At 53.2% G+C, this 17,165-nt stretch overlaps 1 protein-coding gene across 2 annotated transcripts in view; it reads left to right on the top strand.

The window, feature by feature from the left end:
• Positions 1–17,165, top strand: part of ATR (ATR checkpoint kinase) — a 566,179-nt gene that overhangs the window by 485,212 nt on the left and 63,802 nt on the right. For both annotated transcript variants that reach the window (XM_086943714.1, XM_086943713.1), the window contains exon 44: positions 8,787–8,940. In XM_086943714.1, the coding sequence (XP_086799840.1) occupies positions 8,787–8,940 (154 nt within the window). The remainder of the gene's footprint in view (positions 1–8,786; positions 8,941–17,165) is intronic.

Here is a 17,165-nt window from a genome sequence, read left to right as displayed (position 1 = left end):
TTAATGGCGGCAACAGATGCATATGGAGATTTATTCCACACAGAGGAAACAAGCACTCACCTGCCCCGCCCACGGCAAAAGGCACCCGAAACTGCCGCAATCCAAGCAGATATACATTCCGGAGATACAGGCTTAATTTTCTCTCTAGTGCAGGGGGAAAAAAACGAGGAAGGCGTGGGAGAGAAGCTGTTGGACAGGCCTCGTGAAAGGCTCGCTCCCTCCCCGCATGACAGGGCCCGGACACCGGCTCTCCCGGTGTCACCAGAAGAACTACCCCGGCAACCCGCAGAAGCAACCCGCAACCCGTCCCCCACGGGACGCCTGCTCCCGAACATCCCAGCATCGTCTGACCCGGGCCACCGTCAGCATCATTGCCCGGGCCCAGCCGCCATCTTGGACATTGCACCACGAGGCCGCGTGGCCTCAGCTCTACCCCCAACCCTGGGCCTGGCCAGGCCCCGACATCGAGGCACCACCATCCACCCAGGAGGTGAAGAGACCACTTGGCAGGTCAACGGGAGAGAGGAGTGTCGATGGCTCTCCCCCGCCAGGTGCCGATCGCCCCCGGCCTCCCCGGGCGCTGGCTCCACCCCCCTGCTGGGTGTCTGGGCTCCCTCATCCCGGACCTCCCGACCTCCAAGAGCGAGGGTCCGGACATCAAAGGAGGCCAGACCTATAACTGGGGCAGCTCCAGAGCAGGAAGGCAGTTGTATCCTGGAGTCGAGAGACACCTAGAAGAACTCATCCTTGACGGACTGTTGGCGCTGCCGCAGCCCTGCCTTGTGAATCATCGTCCTGCCTGCTGGCGCTGCCGCGGCCCTCTGCAACCTACATCCTCGTCGGGACCTGCTGGCGCTGCCGCGGCCCTCTGCAACCTACATCCTCGTCGGGACCTGCTGGCGCTGCCGCGGCCCTCTGCAACCTACATCTTCGTCGGGACCTGCTGGCGCTGCCGCGGCCCATCCTTGTGTGAACCATCGCCCTTGCCGGCTGGCGCTGCCGCGGCCCTTCTCAAGTGAGACTTATCATCCGAGCCTGCTGGCGCTGCCGCGGCCCGACCTTCCAGAACTCCGAGCTCGAGGATTGTGAGCTATCCATCTTACCACCTCAGTACCAGACCGGTACCAAGACTGTCCCGCTACCCTTTCCCTTCCAGAGACTAGAATTGAGAGGACCCTTGTGTCCCGATCTCACTGTATCGTTGATATCCTTGCTTCAAGAATCGTATATAAAGAGTGTTGACCTTATCCTTGTGTGGTGTCCATCTGTGGGGGGGAAGTTATTCGTCTGTACGATCGCTGGAGACGGCCCTCACCGGAGGCCTCTCCTCTTGTCCTCGGCCGACCCTCCAGGTCCCTGTCTAACATTGGTGGCCAGCGGCGCGATCCGAACCAACGCATAATCGTACAGAGAGTAACTCACCCCACGACTCAACCACAATGACAACAAAAGAGAGCGGATCCACAGAGAAATTCCAGATGGAGAAACTAGAAGAGTACAACCATCGAGAGCTAAAGCAATTTTGCATAGAACTAGGCATTGCTACCACCGGGCTGAGCACGAAAGAGGACTTCAAACACGCCCTAGAATCTTGGGCAGAAACGGGTACGGCCGTACCCCAGAACCAAAACCTTGAGGCACCAGAAACAAACACCACTCCGACGGAAGGAAGGAGAGCGGGTCTCTCCCCGGAGGAGATCCAAGAACGAGAGAAAAGCAGACTCCATGAATTAGAGTTGGCACGGCTCCGGTTGGACGGAAAGCTGAAATTGGCGGAACAAAAGATAACATTAGAACACTTGCGGCTCCGGGAGGAGCGGGAAGAGAAACAAAGGCAGAGAGAACTCGAAGAGAAAAAACTGGCATACGAACATGAGCGCAAGCTAGCAGAGATAGAGATGCGGAAACAGAATAAAGATCTCGGGGTGCCCGAGCGCCCGCACACCCCGGGCACTGCCGAACCAAAAGTCCACATCCCCAAGGATGTCGTCAGAGAATATTATCGAAACGACGATATACAGCAGTGGTTCAAGGCCTACGAGATCGCCATGACCTCCCACCGGATTGATCGAAATGACTGGGGAGCCGGGCTATGGGGGAGGTTCGTCAATGTAGGGCGCGACGCCCTGCTGCAGCTCCCGGACCATTAGATGACATCCTATGACCACATGAAGGCCGCCCTCCTCACTCGATACGGACTCATGCCCGAGATGTACCGCCAGAGGTTCCGCGACTGCAAGCGGATCCCGGGTACAACTTGGGTGGAGTATGTGAACTATTTCAGCCGAGCCTTCGAGGGGTGGATCAAGGGCAGCCACGTAACCACCTACGAGCAACTCTTTAACCTCATTGTGTGGGAGCACCTCTCCAACAATTGCTTTGTCGAGCTCAGGCAGCACCTCCTCGACAGTAAACTGACTGAACCTCGGCAGCTCGCCGCCGAAGCTGACCGATGGGAAAGCACTCGAGTTGCCCGAAGTGGGCCAAGTGAACCAAACAGAACCAACCAAGGTCCCCATCGCCCCGAGGAGGAGGAGGCCAGGGCCGGGGCAGAGACGCCGTCCCGGTAGCTCCCGCCAGCAACACCCCGCCCCCGGCCGGTAGGGGAAACCCCCCGATGCGTCCAGGGTTCCGAGCCAACGTTACTTGCCACCGGTGCCAGCGGACCGGCCACTATGCCAACGACCCTAACTGCCCGAAGAACCAGAGTCCCATACCCCGCCAGGTCGCTGCCGCCGCCCTGGCAGAGGAGCAAGCTCCCGAAGATTATGAAGAGTACGAACAGGAACAGCCCGAGTGGGAACCCGCCGCCATGATCCTGGCTTGCCTAGGGGAAAGAGACATGATTCCGCGGGCTCCCCTACCCGCCAACACAAGGAAATACAGCCAGTGGGTGAACATTAATGGGCGCAAGGCCGAAGCCCTGCGTGACACCGGGGCCAGTGTGACGGCAGTCCGCTGTCATCTGGTAACCCCGGAACAAATCTTGCCAAACGTTCTTTGCCCCGTCCGATCAGCGGACAATTCGGAGAGCCTGTGTCGGATGGCCTGCGTCCCCTTCGAATGGGGAGGAGTGTCCGGTATGCTAAAGGTGACTGTCCGCGATGATGCCCCGGTGGACTGCCTCCTGGGAAACGACCTCGAAAGTTCCCCCTGGGCAGCCGTTGAGAGAAGAGAGCACCTGGGGATGTTGGGCCTCCCGGACTGGGCCTGCGTAACGACCCGGTCCATGGCCGCCCGCACCATCCCCAGTCCCGAAGAACCCGAATGGCCAGCACCTCCTCCCCCGATCATCCCAGAGGGAGACGCCCTCAGTACTGATCCCCCAGAGCAAAACCAAGAAGGGCCCACTCAGCTCCAGGATCTTCCAGAACTGGCCCAGTGGCGTCAAGAGGGTGGACCCACCCAGGAACAATTCCGGCAAGAACAGAAGACCTGTCCCTCCCTCGAGGGACTCCGACAGCAAGCCCTCGCCCAGAGCGCAGGAGACACCGCAGGGGCACACTGGATCTATTGGGACAATGACCTACTGTACAGCGAACAAAGAATTGCTGAATTGGGGGCCAGCCGGGTGCTGGTGGTGCCCCTGCGCTTCAGAAACTTCCTTTTGAACTTAGCACACGATGTCCCCCTTGCCGGGCACTTGGGACAAGACAAAACTTACAACCGCCTGGTAACACACTTTTACTGGCCCAAAATGCGAAATGATGTCTCCAACCACTGCCGGGCCTGCCCCACCTGCCAGGCCAGCGGGAAGAGCGGCCGAAAAATCAAAGCACCCTTGCAACCGTTCCCCGTCGTCACCACCCCGTTCGAACGGGTGGGAATAGACATTGTGGGGCCCCTGGACCCCCGAACAGCACAGGGGCACCGGTTCATCCTGGTCCTGGTGGACCACGCCACCCGCTATCCCGAGGCCATTCCTCTTCGGACCGTAACAGCACCAGTGGTAGGCCGAGCCTTAATGGGGATCTTCTCTCGAGTGGGCTTTCCCCGGGAAGTCGTCAGCGACAGGGGCACGAACTTTATCTCCAAATACATGAAATCTCTCTGGCAGCAGTGCGGGGTTACCTACCGGTTCACGACCCCCTATCACCCGCAAGGAAACGGACTGGTCGAACGGTTTAACCGCACTCTCAAGGGGATGATCATGGGCCTGGAGGAACCCCTACGTCGCCAATGGGACGTGCTGCTCCCGTGCCTCCTCTTCGCCTACCAAGAGGTTCCCCAGAAATCCCTCGGTTTTAGCCCCTTCGAGCTCCTGTACGGACACCCTGTCCGGGGGCCCCTCAGCCTGGTTAAAGAAGAATGGGAGATGACCCCCCAGAAGACCCCCCCGGACGTGTATAAGTACCTCCTCACCCTCCGCAACCAGACCCGGCTATTCAGGGAACTCGCCAAAGCCAATCTTGAGGCCAGTCAGGAGGACATGAAGAAATGGTACGATCAACATGCCTCCTCCATTGAGTTCGAGCCCGGTCAGCAAGTATGGGTGATGTCTCCAGTCGAACCTTGTGCCTTGCAGGACAAATGGACGGGGCCCTTCAAGGTGAATGAGCGCAAGGGCCCTGTCACCTACCTAATAGACATGGAGTCCCCCCGGAACCCCCTCCGGGTCCTCCACGCCAACAGACTCAAACCACACTTCGTACGCTCGGAACTCAGCCTACTGATGGCAACAGATAGTGGGGCGGAAGAAGACTCCGAGCCCCTCCCTGACCTACTGAGGACCCGTGAGAAAGATGGCTCGGTGGACGGGGTCCGACTCTCCGATGCCTTGACCCCGGAACAACGCCAAGACTGTCGGGCTCTCCTACTGCAATTTGCGAACCTGTTCTCACTCACCCCGGGGGTCACCCCCTGGTGCCTCCACGATGTGGACACTGGGGATAGTCCCCCTATTCGACACAGGGCGTACCGAGTGCCGGATCGGGTGCGCGCCTGCATCCAGGACGAAGTCTCTAAAATGCTCGCACTCGGAGTCATCGAGCCATCCGATAGCCCCTGGGCCAGCCCAGTCGTACTGGTCCCCAAAGCTGCGGCCCCGGGCACCACCCCCGAGCTCCGATTCTGTGTAGACTATCGGGGCCTGAACGCTGTCACCCGAACCGACGCTCACCCCATTCCCCGGGCAGATGAACTGGTTGACCGTATGGGGGCTGCCCGCTACCTGAGCATCTTCGATCTGACAGCGGGCTACTGGCAGATCGGCCTCACCCCCAGAGCCCAAGAACGATCCGCCTTCTCTACCCCGGATGGCCACTACCATTTCAAAGTGATGCCATTCGGCATGAAAAACGCTCCAGCCACTTTCCAACGACTCGTGAACCAGGTATTGGCGGGCCTCGAAGAGTTCAGCGCCGCCTACCTGGACGATATCGCTGTATACAGCCGTCACTGGGCAGACCACCTTCACCACCTCCGAGAAGTCCTGCACGCCCTCCAACAGGCCGGCCTTACCATCAAGGCCTGCAAATGCCAGATTGGCCAGGGGTCCGTGACCTACCTCGGACACCAAGTGGGGAGCGGTCTGGTGGCCCCCCTCCAGCTCAAGATCGCTGCCATCCAGTCCTGGCAGCCACCCGTCACCCAAACCGAGGTCCGAGCCTTCTTGGGGCTCACCGGATACTACCGGCGGTTTGTGAAAGACTATGGCAGCATTGTGGGGCCCCTCACAGAACTCACATCCAAGAAAAACCCCAAAACAGTCAACTGGACCCTGGACTGTCAAGCGGCCTTCGAGAAGCTGAAGGCCGCCATGTGCACCGCCCCTGTGCTCCAGGCCCCCGACTACAGCCGGGAATTCATCGTCCAGACGGACGCCTCAGATCATGGCATTGGGGCAGTCCTCTCCCAACTCAACGCCGAGGGAGTCGACCAGCCAGTGGCCTTCATCAGCCGACGCCTGCTAGCTCGAGAACAGCGCTGGAGCACCATCGAGCGGGAGGCCTTCGCCGTAGTGTGGGCCCTCAAGAAGCTCCGGCCCTACCTCTTCGGTACCCATTTCCGGGTACAAACAGATCATAGACCCCTGCAATGGTTGATGCAGATGCGGGGGGAGAATCCAAAACTGTTGGGATGGTCCATCTCCCTGCAGGGGATGGACTTCACTGTGGAGCATCGTCCAGGCCAGGACCACGCCAACGCGGACGGCCTGTCACGCTTTTTCCGCCTCGACGAGGAGAGTACCCAAGAGGATGGGTGACTCTCCCCGCCTTCAGCTGGGGGGGACGCATGTTGGACAGGCCTCGTGAAAGGCTCGCTCCCTCCCCGCATGACAGGGCCCGGACACCGGCTCTCCCGGTGTCACCAGAAGAACTACCCCGGCAACCCGCAGAAGCAACCGGCAACCCGTCCCCCACGGGACGCCTGCTCCCGAACATCCCAGCATCGGCTGACCCGGGCCACCGTCAGCATCATTGCCCGGGCCCAGCCGCCATCTTGGACACTGCACCACGAGGCCGCGTGGCCTCAGCTCGACCCCCAACCCTGGGCCTGGCCAGGCCCCGACATCGAGGCACCACCATCCACCCAGGAGGTGAAGAGACCACTTGGCAGGTCAACGGGAGAGAGGAGTGTCGATGGCTCTCCCCCGCCAGGTGCCGATCGCCCCCGGCCTCCCCGGGCGCTGGCTCCACCCCCCTGCTGGGTGTCTGGGCTCCCTCATCCCGGACCTCCCGACCTCCAAGAGCGAGGGTCCGGACATCAAAGGAGGCCAGACCTATAACTGGGGCAGCTCCAGAGCAGGAAGGCAGTTGTATCCTGGAGTCGAGAGACACCTAGAAGAACTCATCCTTGACGGACTGTTGGCGCTGCCGCAGCCCTGCCTTGTGAATCATCGTCCTGCCTGCTGGCGCTGCCGCGGCCCTCTGCAACCTACATCCTCGTCGGGACCTGCTGGCGCTGCCGCGGCCCTCTGCCACCTACATCTTCGTCTGGACCTGCTGGCGCTGCCGCGGCCCATCCTTGTGTGAACCATCGCCCTTGCCGGCTGGCGCTGCCGCGTCCCTTCTCAAGTGAGACTTATCATCCGAGCCTGCTGGCGCTGCCGCGGCCCGACCTTCCAGAACTCCGAGCTCGAGGATTGTGAGCTATCCATCTTACCACCTCAGTACCAGACCCGTACCAAGACTGTCCCGCTACCCTTTCCCTTCCAGAGACTAGAATTGAGAGGACCCTCGTGTCCCGATCTCACTGTATCGTTGATATCCTTGCTTCAAGAATCGTATATAAAGAGTGTTGACCTTATCCTTGTGTGGTGTCCATCTGTGGGGGGGGGAGTTACTCGTCTGTACGATCGCTGGAGACGGCCCTCACCGGATGCCTCTCCTCTTGTCCTCGGCCGACCCTCCAGGTCCCTGTCTAACAGAAGCGAAGCAAAAAGAACACAGCCTGCTGCAGAAGAACTCGGCAGCTGCCATAAAGCTTATCGCCGCCGGTGCCAATGTACTTAATTCTGAAAAGGTGCATTTAAAGAAGTCATAAATAAAGCATTCGGTACGAGGGACTCACACACACTCCCTGATTTATTTATGCTCAGCATTGAGCGTGGCTGCTGCCATCGGAGTTCCTGTGCACATTAATGGCGGCAACAGATGCATATGGAGATTTATTCCACACAGAGGAAACAAGCACTCACCTGCCCCGCCCACGGCGGGGGGCGTACACCGACAATGTGTCCCGGCGCCCCTCCCTCTCCTTCTCCTTCTGCCCCACTCACCGGGTGTCTCGCGGCGGCTCTGCTCCTTCTCCCTGGGCTCTCCCTTCGCTCAGGAGCCTCGGCAGGGCACGGCAGGCTGCTTCCTGCTTCTTCGGTCCTCCCAGCAGCCAATCACCGCGCAGGTCGCCCGGCGAGCCTCCCACTGCCTAAACCAATGGCAGCGCGGCTCCCGGGTGACGTCAGCGGTTGCTCCTTCGGCGTCTCCTCTGACCTGGGGCTGAGACGGTGATGCGGGACTGAAGAGGGGTGGGCTCCCTCAATTAAATTAAATAAAATACCCAAACGGAGTCGGCACACGCAACCACACGAAAAATAAAGGCGGCAAATGAGTGGCACCTGCGCCGCTCGGTCAAGCGCTCAACGGAGAGTGAAACCACGCCGAGTGAAACCACGCCCATGGAAAAAATCTCTGGAACGCCCCCGAATCTGGTCCGGCCTTGATGGACAGATCTCTGCGACCCAGTGAAGTGAATCACTAAAGCCTTGGTCTGCAGAAATGAATACAGATCAAAATGTCTAATTTATATAATTTGGCAATGGCTGAACTGCTTACAGTAAGCTTGTATTCAGCATGACATGTATAATAGAGCATTATAAAAATACAATGTTTAAGCCACATTTTTAGATCAGTAGCACACACTTCGACTCTTGAAATGTAAATGCAGTAATAAATAATTAGTTTTCTCTTGAAATAAATGAGTGGTTTTATTAATACCACACTACAACAGCTTTTGATATGTTACTATAACAATTAAAGTGTAGAAGTTCTTATAACATGAAGACGAACCAAGCAACGTTTGGTAAACCTGGAAAGTGGAACACTTTTGAGTCCTTCGAGAATCTGTTTGTGAGAATCATAAACTATTACAGGGTAACACTCAGGTTCTTGTGGTATCACTATGTTCGTTTTATGCATTTATAAAGTTTATTTGACTCTACATACCTTTGTAATAACTAACTTTTTGTAAGCCTTATATGTCCATGACGATAGTGAAGTGTACACATCAAAGTGGTGCTTGTTATCTCTCATATTGATTTTTCTGTATCTGATCTTCATTCTCTCCAGGTACAGTAGCCGATCTGCGTACTGTCGATCCACAGCAGTTATGTCAATGGTTGGATATATTCTAGGACTCGGAGACCGGCATGGAGAAAATATCCTTTTTGACTCTTTATCTGGGGAGTGTGTTCATGTGGATTTCAACTGTCTCTTCAATAAGGTATGTTTGTGGAAGTACATGTTTAATTGACTTTATTAAAGCTCTCTTCATTTACTTGTATTTTAAATTGTACTTTAGAAATAAACCATTTTCCGATGATCATGCTCACTCAATTACTCCTTTTCACTCCCTCCTTTTCACTGCCCCGCCATTTGCAATATAGTTTAACTGCTTGAGAGTTGAGCAAAGAACAATAAATATTGTGAGCCAAATATTCACTGGCGAACACCGTAATTTAACTTCCAACTTGTGCAAAGAGAGTAAGTTGTTGGCAGATCAAATGGAAATTGGCAAATAGTCTGTTGGACAGCATCTATTGAGAAGACACAGATGTAATTGGACAGGTGGAGGGCAACACAACATGCACAATTATTTGGAGCTAGAATCTAGATTATAGGTAACATTTTAGCAACAGGCAAGGAATGAGAGATTGGTGGAGGTGTAGTTACATATTAAAGGTGATGCTAAGAGAAAGGATAATCAGATGGAAAGGGACCAATGAAAAGAAACTAGAGAGGGGAAACTATAGGATGTGGGAGAAGTCATGTCCATTAGCTGTAGGTACCATAAGGTGAAGGAAAGTGTCTACATGGCTATAGGTAGCAGGTTTAAATAGTTTTTTTTTACATTCTGTGCATTTTTTTACGCTTTTCTTGTTGAAGATTTCATGTCGATTTTTCACAATACTGTTATGATGCACAATGAGTTTTCAAGACACTCATTGGAATGTGTTTGAAGTAGCAGAGATCTTAGAGCATGCAATGTTCTCAAATAAGTTAACACTACACTACGTTGTCTTCTTTTATCCCTTTCCAGAAAGACAATTTTATATTCTAGAAGCAGTTTGTTTTTGACAAACTCTAGATAAATCTGTTCTGGTACTGCACCATTTTCCTTTGCTAGGCTTTCAAATGAATTCGTTTAAATGATGGAAACTGCTCAGTATGTGCACTGAAATGTTAAATAGAGGTTAGGGACTTCAAAAGTACTGTTTGGCAACATGGAGGTTTCCATGAGACCCAGGATTTGTAATGTATTCTTACTGCCTGTTGATTGAATTTATAGTTTAGGGGGTAGACCCGAGGTAGTCCATCCATAATATGGCTATCGTTTTAGGATTGTTTTGTATACTCCTGGTTGAGTCTTGGAGCAGGATTATGAAATTGGTGGTTGGCTGGCTTCTATGCCGGCACACTATACCTTTTTTGTACATGATTTGGTCACATAGTTCTTTGGAGAATAGCCACTTCTGTTTTTTGCTGAAATTAAGTGTTTCTTATAGGCTTTTGATACACTTTGCCTTGCTATTTGGTATTGGGTGTAGCATGTTTTCTTTTTTTTTGGTTAAGCTGAGCTTCGGGCCGTGCTGTAGTCTTTTAAAGGATGTTGGGGCAATCCACTTTTTCGTATGCAGCATGTTACTTGACTGCTGCTTTAGGTCTACTTCATTCATCAGAGTTAAGATGAGGGTTTCCAACTTCCCTCATATATATTCTGTAGTTGGGCGCTTTTTATAATTTTTTTGCCTTTTTATCCAAGTGGTGGTGAGTATGCTCTCTCATTTGTCTGTATCTTAATTTGGGAGCTTGACATTAGAGGGAAGATATATGGATTAAGACATGAGCAGATGGTTTGAAATGGACTGTACTGCGAGTGTGGTTAGGTGAACCAATGGTCTTGCTACATTCCTTTCCTGTGTTGTCCCTCATAATTCTAAAGTCATGTGTTGATTAATGGTTCTATTTATATCTGCTGAACAGAGCATAAAGCTATATTCATCCTCAAGAAGCACAAGAGAAACCCTACTCACAGAGACCCAGGGTAAGTATTTATATCAAGAAACAACGGCTCTCTTGGGAAAAATATCAGGGTAAATTGGGTAATCTGAAGGCGTAATGGCATTAAAAAATGGTTTATACGGAGTTCAGACAAAGAGGCAGGCGAGTACACTGTAGTTGCAAGATCTTCAGTTTATAGCAAATATTGAAGTCAAATTCAAATACACAAAAAAGGATTTAGTGCTCAATGTCCCCAGTGTAAGGTAGGAACCAAACAAAGAAAGTATAGTGAGAATTGTGACAATTATAATCTGTTTTCCATTATTTACAACAAACAATCATTCATTTTTAGGTCGCGCTGGTGTAAGCAGTGCGAAGCGCTGCGTCCAGCGAAGCCTCTTTTGTTATCCACTCCCTGGGAATGTAAGACAGGGGATGGGCACGCGCAGGCGATTTCCCCGTGTGAGCGCGCACTTTCACCCACACGCCGTGCACATCTCCTGTCCCAGATTCTGAGAAAGTGGATAACACACAGACACACACGCGCGCACACAGACACACACGCGCGCACACACACAGACACACACGTGCCCCAACCCCCCCCTTTCCCCACACTCACCGGGTCTATCGGACTCCTCTTGTCCCGCAGTGGTGGCGGCTGCACGAGTTAGTAGCCCCCTCCCTAGGCCGCATGAATCTCGCAGCATTCCCTTAACTATGGCGGCAGATCCAGGGACAGCGCATGTGTGAGCAGCCATCGCGTCCCCACCCCCGTCTCCTCCCCAGCCCGGATGTGGGCACGAGCCGCAGATCCAGGGACAGGCATGCATGAGCAGCCCTCGCGCCCCCACCCCGTCTCCTCCCCGAACCGGATGTGGGCACGAGCTGCAGATCCAGGTACAGCGCATGTGCGAGTAGCCCTCGCTCCCCCACCCCCGTCTCCTCCCCGGCCCGGATGTGGGCACGAGCCGCAGATCCAGGGACAGTGCCTATACTTGATGGATAGCAGGATGTGAACATTCAGCGATTTCAGGATGGCATGGTGAGAGTACTCGCAGTATGTGCACATCACATGCCACTCATACACTGTTTTTCATGGTGAATATCTACATGTGACTACTGTATGAAAGTGTTTCCGTTTGTCATTCGTTTGGCCATGGTATTCAAGGTAAATACAAAGACTGCATCCTGTGGGTTCAGGCATAGTGCACAGTTGGTTTGTGGTTTCTGTGCTCAGGGATGTGTGCATGTACAAGCTGTGCCCCTCCTTAAAGCTCCCTATCTCCCTTTTCCCGAAGGCACCCTTCGCAAAATAATTAGGTATAGTGTCCTGAGGGTATCGTGCTCACATATGCTATGAATAAGTACATGTGGAAGGGATGAGTGTGTGTGTTCCTGTATGATTTACCTCTTTCAAGAATGTGTGTGTGTATGAATATATGCACATGTATGCTCCTGTTCTAAGGACTTGGTCTGCGCATTTGCTTTTTAGTTTGCACTGTGAGTTGTGTATCTTTGTACACGCTGAATACTGCATTCCTGTACTGCTAATGCTTTATTAGAGAACTCGCACACAGACATACACTGTCTAGTGTAATCCTGTGCCGAAGGCTGCGCATATGCAAGTTTTTGTTTGGTTGGTTTTGTTTCTGCTGGTTGTCTGGGTATGTATACATATGTTTAAAGTGTGTCCATGCATTACGCCTATAAGAAAGGGTACTCATGCAGCTGCTAGGTTGCACATGCAGTGCATTACAAGGTTCGAGGCATGTGGGCCGCTGAATTCATATCTGTGCATAGATCGCCGCGTAGTGTTGGGTCCGGATGATTGCACATTGTTGTCCTGAAAGAGTCTTCGAAGTATCACGAGATAGGTGGCTCCTCCCCTGGACTAGAGTGCGCATGGGCATCGACTCCATCCCCAGATTGTTTTTTTCCGCCATTGGGTTCGGATGCATATTGGTTCACTCAAGTTCGGAATTGATATAAAACTTTCTCTTGGCCAAAAGGCCTTTAGTTTATCGTCGGTATTGTCTTGCGATCGGTGCCCAGTTCTGTTCCAGCTCAGTTCCCGAGCCGGACATCCAGAGGAGCCGCGTGGCTTTTCGGCACTGAAGGCCCGGTCGAAGCCAGAGGCCTTATCGACGATCCATCATGGAACGGAGCCCGTTCAAAAGATGTCCCGTGTGCAACTCGAAATATCCTCACATCGACGTCCACCCGGTGTGCAACAAGTGCCTGTCGCCGGATCACGATGAAGCCAGCTGTATTGCTTGTTCCCGTTTCTGATCCAAGAAAACGATTCGACTTCGACGCGCAGTGCGCAAGGAAGCCCAGCAGACGGCACCTGACCTGGTGAACATTTTCGATGCCGAGGATGATGAGGAAGCAGAGCGGGAGGTTCGAGAGAACCTGTCTAATCCCGCAGCGGAGGTCGACTCCAGCTACGACGCGGATGTTGAGATGCTCGATGCTGAAGACGTCGTCGACGAGGTAGGAGACGACGATGGGGCCTTTGGGGCCATGGAAGGTAGCTCAAGCGAGGAGCTAGGCCCACAAACTGATACTGGGGCCAAAACACTTCAGAAGGCTCGGGTCGAGAGATCGCCACATGGCCTTACCCAAGATCTTCCAATGGGTTCTACAGCCCCGCCTTCGGGCCCGGCTTCAGACATTTTTAAAGAGCCGCAAGTTGCAAAATCAAAACCGAAAGAGAAAACTTTGGTGTCTACGCAACCCAAAGCACTAGAGGCGAAATCGAAACCGAAAGTGCGTATTGCTTTGGTCGGCTCGAAGTCCTCTGAACTATCGGCACCGACGAAGTAGAAAGGTGTTATCGACCCGAAGAGGCCGTTAAAGGGCATTGAGCCAAAGACTGGCACACCGAAAGCACCGGTCAAGGACGTCGACCCGAAGAAATCGGCGCCGAAGACCGTCGACACCGACAAAGGACTCGGAGCTCAGAAGGTTCTCGAGCCTACGTGTCAACCGGACAAGGCTAAAAGTGGTGCAGCCCTCGAGTCCACGCCTGGCGGTGGCTCGAAGGATTCTGTCCAGTCAACGCAGTCGTCCGCTTCCTTCTCGAAGCAGGTAGCGGACTCCCTGAAGCGTATTAAGGAGAAGGCTTCGGCTGTCGGACCTAAGGAAACTCCACCTCCAAAGACTGCCGGTAAACCTCAAAAGGCGTCGGCGCCCATCCACTTCACGCTGCCGCCGAAAGTGGTATCGAAGGCCTTCGTCCCTAAGATGGCCGTTGAAGCGCCCAGGAAGGTGTCAACGGAGCCGAAGCCCACAACTGTGGTTCCGGCCACAAAGCATCGGCGACCCTCGCTTGGAGAGCAACAGGAACAATTCATCGATGCCGACACAGGCTGACTTTCTATTTATAAACGAAAGATCGCCCCGGAACAGCCTATGGAGTCGTATAGAATTCCATTAAAAAAGAAGAAGGATTCTACTACAACACCAGTTCTTGTAGAACCTATATCTCCACGTGGCCAAAATGTCTCACCCACTTATTCGGATGTGGAAACAGGAGAAGGTGACGATGAGGAGTACAGCTATCCTGTGGACACTGATCCAGAAGATCATAATGAACCCTGGGCAGATGCTGCTGACCCAGGGGATCCACACACTGCCCCAAACACTCATGTGTATGCTGTAAAGACATCGCCTACTGAGGATTCAGCGGCGTTTAATGCACTTATTGAAAGGGCAGCCAAAAATCATGATGTCCAGCTCCATGCTGACCCTATTGAAGTGGATTTTTTGTTTGACACCTTTTCCACCTCAGAGAGGACTGTCAAGACTGCCTATGCTGAAGGGTGTCTTAAAACATGCTGGGGAGATATTTAAGGAGCCTACAAGGGCCAGGGTTATTAACCCCAGAATTGAAAAGAAATACAAACCGGCACCTGGGGACCCTACCTACATTAAGGGACAGTTGCCGTTGGACTCTCTGGTTGTTTTTAATGCTCAGAAGAGGGCTAACTCCCAAACAACGGGTGATGTTCCTCCCCCTGATTAAGAATCTAAGGTGCTAGAGGCATCGGGGAAAAGGGTGGCAGCTCAGGCGGCCAATATCTGGCGCATTTCAAACACTCAGGCACTCTTAGCCAGGTATGACAGGGCCCATTACAACACACTGGAGACCCTGTTACAACACCTGCCAGATGAATATAAGGAGGCAGCAGAGATGCTCATACAGGAAGGGAAGCTCATATCAAATGCTTCTATCAAATGTGCACTGGACGCAGCAGACACCGCGGCCAGAGCCGTTAACATAAGTGTCATGTTGAGGCGACATGCCAGGCTCAGAATCTCCGGGTTCAAGCCAGAGATACAGACCACCATTCTAAATCAGCCAGTAAACCCTGATCATTTATTTGGCCCAGAGGTGGACACCACCTTGGAAAAAATCAAGAAGGACACTGAGACTGCAAAGTCTATGGGGGCTCTCCAGTCGCAGCAGTTATGGGGTGGTTCTTTTCGTCGCTCAAGCAATAGAGGTGTTTCCAGAGGCCAGCTGTCCCAGCAGACACAGTACAATAAAGGTGGCGCGCAAACCATGTACACCAAACAAAGTAGAGGTGGCTATCGTGGAAACAGCGCCACGGGCAGAGGTCGTGGAAACAACAGCTCCAGATCCTCCGCCACTAACAAACAGTGACGCCTTGTCACTGCCCCCCGACCATACAACACTGGTCGGGGGGAGACTCCAACAGTTCCTGCCGGTCTGGAAGTCCATCACCACAGACAGGTGGGTCACAAAGCTTATCCAGTACGGTTATTGTCTGGAGTTAACATCCACTCCACCCAACGTACCCCCAAGACACCGTCCTATGTCCAGAGAGCATTTGCACTTATTGCAGCAAGAGGTACTCGTCATGCTGCAAAAAGGTGCAATCGAGCTCGTGCCTGTGGAAGAAAGAGGCACAGGAGTGTACTCACTGTACTTCTTGATCCCAAAAAAGGACGGGTCCCTCAGACCCCTCAATCAGTACATTCTATCAGAACACTTTCACATGCTAACATTGCAGCAGGTTCTACCGTTGCTCAGTCAGGGAGATTTCCTCACAACAATTGATCTGAAGGAGGCATACTTTCATATTCCGCTACACCCGTCACACAGAAAATACCTCAGATTCACCATTCAAAATCAGCATTACCAATTCAGGGTCCTCCCTTTCGGAGTAACGACGGCACCCAGGGTGTTTACAAAGTGCCTGGCGACAGTGGCTGCACACTTACGGAGACGGAAAATTCACGTCTACCCTTATCTGGACGACTGGCTTGTCCAGGCAAAGTCGGCCCAGCAGTGTGCCGCCCACATGTCCCACACCATTCACCTTCTTCATGATCTGGGATTCTCACTGAATTACCCAAAGTCCCACCTTCAACCCGCCCACATATGGCAGTATCTGGGCGCTACAATAGACACTCTGGCAGCCAAAGCACAGCCAAATTCAGTGAGGATCAGCAGCATTCAATCGCTGATACAGAAATTCAGACCTCAACACTCGCTTCAAGCACGAGAGTTCATGCAGTTGATAGGCATGATGGCCTCCTGCATCTTCATAGTCCCGCACGCGAGACTACATATGCGTCCGCTTCAGGAGTGCTTAGCACGTCAGTGGAATCAGGCTCACGGACAGTTGAAAGACCTAGTGTTGGTAACCGGTCGTGCATACAACTCTCTGCATTGGTGGAATCCACAAAACCTTTGCAAGGGACGACCGTTCCGGGAGCCAGTGCCACAGATCATTCTGACCACGGATGCATCTCTCCACGGTTTGGGAGCTCATGTACTCCACTACACTGTGGAGGGACTATGGACAACGCAGCAAAAGAAGATGCACATCAACCTTCTAGAGCTGATGGCTATCTTCATGGCAATGAAGGCATTCAATGTACATCTGTGCAACAAGGTCGTGTGGATCCGGACGGACAACATGACAGCCATGTACTACATTCAGAAACAGGGAGGAACACACTCTCCACAGTTGTCTCATCTGGCTCAGAGCATGTGGAAGTGGGCCATTCAGAGAAACATCTTCCTCATGGCAGAACACCTCCCGGGCAAGGACAATCAGATGGCGGACCTGCTCAGCAGGTACAGCCACCAAATGCACGAGTGGGAGATACATCCATCAGTACTCCACCCGTACTTCCAGCGGTGGGGTCATCCAGAGATAGATCTGTTCGGCACAAAAGAAAACGCCAAATGCCGAAGCTTTGCTGCCAGGTTCCCACACCCACAGTCGCAGGGCAATGCGATATGGATGAACTGGTCAGGCATATTTGCGTACGCTTTTCCCCCAGCACCTCTAATACCGCTGGTGGCACGCAAACTGAAGCAACACTCGATGACGCTCATCCTGGTGTCTCCGACGTGGGCACGCCAACTATGGTACACCACGTTTCTAGAACTCTCCGTGGTACCGCATC

The sequence above is a fragment of the Lissotriton vulgaris genome, chromosome 11, assembly GCF_964263255.1.
Source record: "Lissotriton vulgaris chromosome 11, aLisVul1.2, whole genome shotgun sequence".
Classification (NCBI taxonomy): Eukaryota; Metazoa; Chordata; class Amphibia; order Caudata; family Salamandridae; genus Lissotriton; species Lissotriton vulgaris.
Note: the sequence above shows the minus strand (reverse complement) of the source record. Positions and strands in the feature narration are given on the sequence as shown.